Source organism: Emydura macquarii, unplaced genomic scaffold, assembly GCF_026122565.2.
Source record: "Emydura macquarii macquarii isolate MOO-44397 ecotype Brisbane River unplaced genomic scaffold, CSIRO-AGI_Emac_v2 contig_71, whole genome shotgun sequence".
Classification (NCBI taxonomy): Eukaryota; Metazoa; Chordata; order Testudines; family Chelidae; genus Emydura; species Emydura macquarii.
In genome coordinates, this window is record NW_027130208.1 from 4,643,787 (window position 1) to 4,652,147 (window position 8,361).

Sequence of the window (8,361 nt, forward strand, 5' to 3'; positions counted from 1 at the left end):
ACGCAATGGACTTTGGTTCAGACCTCAGTTGAATCCAGTTCACTTCCTCTTAGTCTTACATAAAACAAACAGCAACTTCGACTCTCCAATACTTCTGCATCATCTCAGACAGGTTGCTCCAGAGACTGATTTATTTAGCCAGCTCCTTGTTCACTAAGTAGCATTTACATTGTTGATAGGGCATGTTGAAGACAGGCTGTGCTCGCTTTCCCCTTCACAGCAGGGAGTTTGAATTCGCCTGTTTGCAGTTACTTGAGTTGCTTAGAGATCATAAACAAGGCCGTTGTGAAGGATGTGTGGCTGTACTGCCAGCGCTCAGAACTCAGAACTCGAGTCTGGAAATCAACCTGCTGTTGCTTCAACCAAAAAAAAAACATCAGCTGCAGCAAACATGCCGAAAAGGTAAGTGATCGCTTTGTTCTTCACCCTATAGTAATCCAGCTTTTGTTTTAAAATTCAGTGTGCTGACAGATTCGTCAGTATCCATCACAAGAGACAGATTCCCCAGCATGATGGCTCATCTATAATTAGTTTCCAGCACTTTAGCAAAAGTAATCAGGCTTTAAATTGTAATAGAAAGTAGGAAGAGGCCTTCTCACCAAAATGACTTCTGGTAAAAATAAAAGCCACATATGCTGCTCTCCAGAAGTGGGAATGGTGGAGCGGAAAATGCATTGACCCTGATGTATTTCCCCAGGGTGTACTCAAAACCAAGTTTAAACTTTTACAACTCCTGTAGTACTTTCATGCTTTGAAAATGTCATCGAACAAATGATATTAAATGAGCCTCTGTTACAGTTTGTTCCACTTACTGCATATTTCACACAAAGTCTGAGGCTGAGAATCAGAATAGGTCCACTGTTGTTGTTTTGTGATAGTAGATTGTAAAGAGTATTGATCTTACTAATATGGAGGAAACTCATTCCCCTTTGAGGAGCCCTATGGAATATTAGTGTGGAATGGAATAAAATAAATAGAAATGGATCAGTTAGTTTATGAAGAAACTAGACATGCATGGGTTCACCAGTATAACTGCATTTCTCGTCTCTTGTTACCAGCATACCTATATCCAAGCAGCTGGCATCTGTAAAAGGTAAGGAGAACTACTGTGCCAAGTTCCTTGATCCTTTTGGGTTCTGATTTTCAAGGGAAAAACGTCAAATGCAGGAAATAATGGAAATTCAGAGGAGACCCCAAAATCCCACTGCACGGGCCACAGTCAGAGGCAAATAGGATGGGAAAAAGTGTGTGTCCTCTGCCCTTCATTGCCAGGGTGTCTGCAGACAGCAGCTTCCTCCAGGGACTCCCTTTTTAGAGGGATCCCCGTTACACAGTGAGCTGGGCATGGAAAGGTAATTAACTTCCGGGGGCTCTGCACAGAGAGCATGGGGGAAATGGCGCATCTTGCACCTTGTCCTGCCTCCGGGCTGCCCCTTCCCTCCTGCAGACCTCAGGGGGCGGGACAGGGAGGACTGCTGCCTCCTGAGATTACGGGCACCACTTTACAAATGGGAAGCCAAGGTCTGCAAAGATCTCCAGGCCATGACAGAGCCCTCAGTGTTTCCTCAGGGTGGACCCAGGTCTTTGGGTCCATTACAGCAACACTCAGGCTCAGAGGAAGAGCTAACCCCTGCTCTGCAGAACTGGGCAAAAACCCAGCCTGGGAGGGAAAGGGGAGCAGGTGGGAAAGGACATGCCTACAGCAAGTCAGGAAATGGGCTTTTTACCATGACAGAGTTTGAGGTTTTTGGCGAAAAATCCTAAGCCAAAATATTTTGCCCAAAACCAAATATTTCAATTCTGAAATGCCACCATGGGGCCTCGTTGTAGTTTCATTTTGGGTGCTTCATGTACCCATTCTCCCCTGGAGACTGGGCTCCCTCCTTAGACTACATCTCCCATGATGCACCATACTGGGGAAGGCAGACCATACATTGCAGCTGTCACATGGCTGCAGTGCACCCTGGGGGATGTAGTCCAGCCGGGGAGCATGCCCCATGGAGGAGAATGGGAGCAAAAGGTACCTGAACAATGACTCCCATGGGACATCACAGCAGCATTTCAGAAGCGTAATACTTACATTTTTAGTCAAAGGTTTTCAGTCTTTCAATGGAAAAAAAAAATCAAGCTTCCCTGCAGAAAGCAGACACCTTCCACGAAAAATCCTCTTTTGTCAAAACTCAATTTTCCATTAAAAAAAACCCAGTTTCGCTGGAAAAATTGTCACCAGGGCTAGACATAATGTAAGAGAATCTAGCTCTACAGATTTAGTGCTATGCCAGCTACACAGGACAGCTCTGTCCTCCCACTGCCACTGCCTTTGGACTAACGGACCCAGTGACATGGACCCACAGCATTGGTTATACCTGGCTCACTTTGCTGGGTGCCTTTGTTTGATATTTATTCATCGTCTATAATCTTAACTGCAGGGTGCACTCGGCATAGCATAGAGCGGCACGTAGCTACCTCACGCATAATCAATTCTGGGCCAGATCCTCAGCTGGGACCAATTGTCAGAGGTTTATTAACTAGAATGGAGCTACACCAGCTGAACGTAAGGAGAGCTGGTCGGAGCTGGTGTCGGAACCAGGGCCAACCATAGTCAGGGTCCAAATGCCAGAGCCCAGCGGACTCAGAGACCAAGTCGGAGCCAGGAATCAGAGGCGATTGCCTGGAGTCAGGAAGGCAGGAGCACAGCTGGGCCAGGAGCGGAACAATGCTAGGTGCAGGACAGGAGCAGAGCGTGGAGCAGGGTACACACGGGCAGGCAAAGAATCTGCACTGGGCTTAAGAGGCAGCCAGCTGATTGCCTTAGCCCATCAGGTGGTTCTGCCGTGGCCCAGCCGCACTGGTTTTGCATGCCTGACGACTGGGCAGGCACAGCTGTGGGTTCTCGTTCCTGACAGGCTGTTTCTCGCACCGTGTTCTCGATACGATTGCACACCTTGGCATGTAACATTTTCTTCCCGTAGCTCTAGGGAAAGGCTCAGACCTTGAGAAAGCATTTGCCACTGCAGCCTTGGTGTATTACAACTCCGCTGACCCTGAGGGCAAACTCAGCAAAGCTGAAACCAAAAGCCTGCTGCAGACTCAGTTTATGAATTTCATGCAGGTAAGAGCATTTAGAGCGGGCATCTAGAACCATGCTTGTGCTAGGTCACCTCCAGGACAAGTGAGCACCTTTGGTCATTGCTGCCCAAGGCACTGTCACCGTGCAATGGTCACACAATCACAGCAATCTTCCACACTTGGAACACGCATTGAACAGACTGAGCTCCCTGCATCCCAGACTCCTTTCAGTGCAAACCCTTTACCACATGTCTGCCTCTCACCTAATTACCAACCAAGTTATTCCTCATCCTGGCAAGGCACTTTGGAGGTTGCAGATACAATGTACATATTGTCGCCTTGCAAAGCCCCAGTGAGATTTTAATGACTCTGTAAATAAATGCTTGATGGATTAGTTACCTCGTCTGTATTCCTAGCCACCTCCATATGCAACAGGGCAAAGAAACTGAGAAGCCACTGTTAATGTATCTTCCTGTGTTTTCATGCAGAAAGTAGCACAATTACAAGGACATACACAAAGACTGGCGACAATGTATTTGTGGTAGGAAGAAACACGCACACTTTTAGTTCGGAGTCTGCCATTAGATAATAAATACTGAGATGAGAAGCAGACTTAGACCCCCAAGACAGCTGGAGCAAGATAAATTGCAGAGGTTTAAATGACATCTCTGTCAGACAGAGAGCTGAAAGCATCATGTTATCACTCCTGTTTTTGAGAGTGTTAGGTGACAGCTCTACACGGGGTCTTGTCATCCCAATCTTCCTGGTTCTGTCTGGAATAAAAATACATATGAGAGAAGGAAAGGAATTCATCGGAGATTGAAATAAGGAAATGGCCAGATTCCATGATGCACACAGCTTCCACTGGGTGCAGAAGAGCGTGGAGGTTATTGACAAGCCAGCTACAGCTTCTTGATTCTTTATCTGGCTCCAGCTCTGGGCATGGTTTAGAGCAGCCTTGTGGCTGCTCTAACATGCTCTACTTAGCAATTATTACCATCCCTGATTAGGAAATAAAGATCAGATTTTTACCAGCACTCCTGGCCAGCAAAGTTCAAGACAAAAAAAGATATATTTCAAGTATATTAGGAACAAAAGAATCCTAACAATGGTACTGGTCCGTTACTAGATGGAAACAGAATTGTCAATAATAATGCAGAATAGGCAGAAGTGTTCAATAAATATTTCTGTCCTGTATTTAGGAATAGGCAGGATGATATATTTGTATCTGATGATGAAATATTATCCATTCCAACAGTATCTTGGGAATATGCTAAACAGCAGCTACTAAAGTCAGACATTTTAAAATGAGCAGATCCAGTTAATTTGCATCACAGCATTTTAAAAGAGCTGGCCACGGAGCTCTCTGGACTGTTAATGTTGGTTTTTCAGTACGTCTTTGGACAGTGGGGGGAGTTCTAGAGGACAGGAAGAAAGCTAATGTGCCAATATTTTAAAAAGGCTAAAAAGCACTGTCAGCCTGACATCAATCCCAGCCAGAATGATGAAGCAGCCGATACAGGACTTCATTAATTAAGAATTAAAGGAGAATGAGAGAACCAATGGCAATCAACACAGGTTTATGAAAAATAGATCCTGTCAAACTAACTTGATATCTTTTTTTGGATGAGATTTCAAGTTTGGCTGATAAAAGTAATTGCTTTGATGTAATATACTTAGTCTTCTGTAAGGCATTTGACTTGGTACCACAGAACATTTTGATTAATGAACTTGAAAGATAGAAAACCAACATGGGACCCAGTAAATGGATTTAAAACTGGCTAACTGATATGCCTTAACATTTAATTGCAAAGGGAATAATTGAGCTGGTCTGTTTCAAGTGGGGCCCCATAGAGATCGGGAAAGACTGAAGGAGCTCAATCTATTTAGCTTAGCAAAGAAAAGATTTCAGTGTGACTTCATCAAAGTTTATAAGTATCTGTATGGAGAACAGAGATTTGACAAACACAGGGTTGTTCAGTCTAGCAGACAAAGATATAACAAGATCCAACGGTAGGATGATGAAGCTAGACAAATTCAGACTAGAAATAAGGCGCAAATCATTAACAATGAGGGTAATCAACCCGTGGGCAACTTCCCAAGTTTTGTAGTGGATTCTATATCAATGGAAATTTTAAATCAAGATTGGATGTCTTTCTAAAAGATACACTCTAGTTCAAACAGGAATTAATTAAGGAAAGTTCTGTGGCTTATGTTACACAGGAGGTGAGACTATCTGATCACAACAGTCCCTTCTGGCCTTATAATTGTTAAAATCTTGTGAGGCATGCAGAAATTTCAATGACAGGCGTAGTTACAAGAATCTGGATGGATGGATAGAAAGGCAGAAAATGCATCCACATTTACATAAATATTTTACTATTTTATAAAAGACTCTGTAAACAGGAATTTCATGCTAAAAAAATTGCAATTAAAATTCTCCACAGGGCCAAGAAAGCAAACCAAAATACCAGGAAATCGTCTCCGCCCTTGAAGAGGATAAAGACAACAAAATTGACTTTGAAGATTTTATGATCTTGCTCCTCAGCCTCACTCTGATGTCAGACCTCCTGCAGGAGATCAGAAATGTGAGAACCACGAAATGAGCAGTCCGATACGAGGAGACTGAAAAAAATAGCTGTGTACATAGTAGAAGGAGCAGCCAGGTGTGGGAAACCGGAGATCAATGACAATGTAACTATTCAGATGCACTACTATGATTTTAATTTAAGTGGAATAAAGTCTTGTTCGTAGATGACGAAACTCACCCCTGTGCAGAAAGTCACTATATTGTCAATGCACCACTGAAATGCAGCTTAAGCGGTGCAAAAACTTAGTACTGACTCTCTGCACAGGGGTGAATTTCACCCATAATAGGTACCATGATGTCTTTACTGCATGCTCTTTCCTCCATAAAGTCAATTACATTCCAGAAATCTCTTTTTAAACGCCCACAACTTGTTTCCTTTAGATGCAATGTTCTAGATTTCTTTCAGTGATAATTGCTGAAGGAATTGTGGATTCAATATTCAGAATGTGTCTGTGGCTTCTTTATTGGTTTAACTAGTAGAGCAAAGGGAACATTGTATCAAGAACATGCAAATTGTCACACGGAGGTCATAAATCAAAGCCACGGCCATCCTGGGAAGTTAGAGAAAATAACCTATCAAAATATTAGAGCCAGTTAAAAGTTTTTGGCTGTTAATTGATTGATTGATTCATTCTTTATGGAAGAAACCAAGAAAAAGTTATTTCTTTTGAAATTTGCCACTTTTTGGATGGAAAAAACCTAAAATGATTTTTTTCCAGATTTCAGAAAACAATACATTTTCATTTTTTTTGTTTATTTTAAAAAAAGGGAACATTTTCTTGAGCATTTTCCCAAAAATCTTTAAATTTTCTTTTTAAAAAAATTAACAGAAAACACCATTTTCCAACCATCTCTACAAGTGACACATAGTAGAACCTTCCAATCCTAAAAGTCTAAAAGGAATTTCCATTTGATCATTTACATAATAATAATAATAATTAATAATAATTAATAGTGAATAAATCTTAGCACTTATATGTAGCACTTTCCATCCAAAGTGCTTGGCATTAATGAATCTACACTATCTACTTAAGAAAGAAATATTTTAGTCATTGTGAATAGTTCTCTGAAAACACCACTCGTGCAGCAACAATCAAAAAAGCTAACAGAACGTTGGGAACCATTAGGAAATGGATAGATAATAAAAGAGAAAATATCATAATGCCTCTATATAAATCCATGGTATGCCCACACCTTGAGTACTGCCTGCAGTTCTAGTTGCCTATCTCAAAAAAGATATACTGGAATTGGAAAGGTACAGAGAAGGGCACCAACATGATTAGGGGACTAGAACAGCTTCCTTATGAGGAGAGATTAAAAAGACTGGGACTTTTCAGCTTTGAAAAGTGACAGCCAAAGGGGGAATGTGACAGGGGGCTATAAAATCATGAATGGTGTGGAGAAAGTGGAAAAGGAAGTGTTATTTACCTCTTCAGATAACACAAGAACGAGCGGTCACCCAATGAAATTAACAGGCAGTAGGTTTAAAACAAACATCAGGAAGTGCTTCTTCAAACAACGCACAGTCAAACTGTGGAGCTTGTTGCCAGGGGATGTTGTGAAGGCCAAAAACACAACTGGGTTCGGAAAAGAACTGGGTAAGTTCATGGAGGATGGGTCCATCCATGGCTATTAGCCAAGATGGTCAGGGATGCAACCCCATGCCTTGGGTGTTCCTAAGCCTCTGACTGCCAGAAGCTGGGGCTGGACGACAGGGGATGGATCATTTGATAATTGCCCTGTTGTGTTCATTCCCTCTGAAGCATCTGGCACCAGCCACCATCGGCAGACAGGATACCGAGCTAGATGGACCATTGGTCTGACCCAACATGACCATATTTATGTTCTTATCCCCACTGGGAAAAAAGAAGTCCATGGAGAGGTGAAGTGACCTAGTCCATGGTGCTCTGTGAGACAGTGATAACGTCCTAAATGGACCCCCAGGTATCTTGACTCTCAGCTGTGTGCTCCATCGCCTCTCAAAATGTTACAGTTGAGATCACGGAGTTTCAATCACTTGCTTTATGATTCTGTGCAGGAACAAAAAAATTTGAAAACGACACTGCTCACAGCTGACCAAGGAGTGGGTGGGGAGGAGTTCTTTAAAAGGTGGTCTATTGAAACTGACACTAACCACCTAACTCTGTGCTTAATTAAGGCCGGATCCTCTACATAAGTATGCATAGCTTCAGTTTCTGAGTCATCCCAGCTGCGGCTCTAGTTCACACTCAATATGTAGCCTATTAAAACACCTACTCTCCCATACCCCATCTAAAATCCACAGCATTTTTAAACAGCCTGGTACTATACAGAGAACACTTCCAAACTCCGTGCTATGGTACCTTTGATCAGTTTTTACGTGGGGGAAGTTTCTAAAGGAGGAATTGGAAACGAGAGATTTTTTTCCGGCAGGATCTTAACACACCCTTAAAAGACCACTCCGGTGACAGAGAACAAAGATGTTACAACCTCCTAATTTTCTCTCTTCCCTTGCCTGAAAGAGACAAGAGGTAATGATTTAGCCTTGACGTATTCTTACTTTCTTTAAGCGGAAAGAGAACAAAAATTAGCCCATTCATTGTTAACCTTTGATTCTAACAGAGGAGGGGAAAATATGGTCTTAGGAACTAGATTTAGCTCACTGACATAAAAAGTGGTACTGTGCTTCCAAACGCCACCAGGATTTTTCACAGCTGATATCC

The 8,361-nt window shown here is 42.5% G+C and overlaps 1 protein-coding gene across 1 annotated transcript; it reads left to right on the forward strand.

The window, feature by feature from the left end:
- Positions 1-292: 292 nt before the first annotated feature.
- Positions 293-5,971, forward strand: SNTN (sentan, cilia apical structure protein). The gene is made up of 4 exons (XM_067540142.1): positions 293-402; positions 1,059-1,093; positions 2,973-3,112; positions 5,517-5,971. The coding sequence occupies exons 1-4, from the start codon at positions 293-295 to the stop codon at positions 5,673-5,675; spliced, it is 444 nt and encodes a 147-aa protein (XP_067396243.1). The 3' UTR covers positions 5,676-5,971.
- The last annotated feature ends 2,390 nt before the right edge of the window (positions 5,972-8,361 follow it).

What these genes read in the sequence shown, in the direction of transcription:
- SNTN (XM_067540142.1), top strand. Translation starts at nt 293, where the DNA reads ATGTGTGGCTGTACTGCCAGCGCTCAGAACTCAGAACTCGAGTCTGGA. An exon ending in GCAGCTGGCATCTGTAAAAG is followed by an intron (nt 1,094 to 2,972) that starts GTAAGGAGAACT and finishes TTCTTCCCGTAG; the next exon opens with CTCTAGGGAAAGGCTCAGAC. An exon ending in AGTTTATGAATTTCATGCAG is followed by an intron (nt 3,113 to 5,516) that starts GTAAGAGCATTT and finishes AATTCTCCACAG; the next exon opens with GGCCAAGAAAGCAAACCAAA.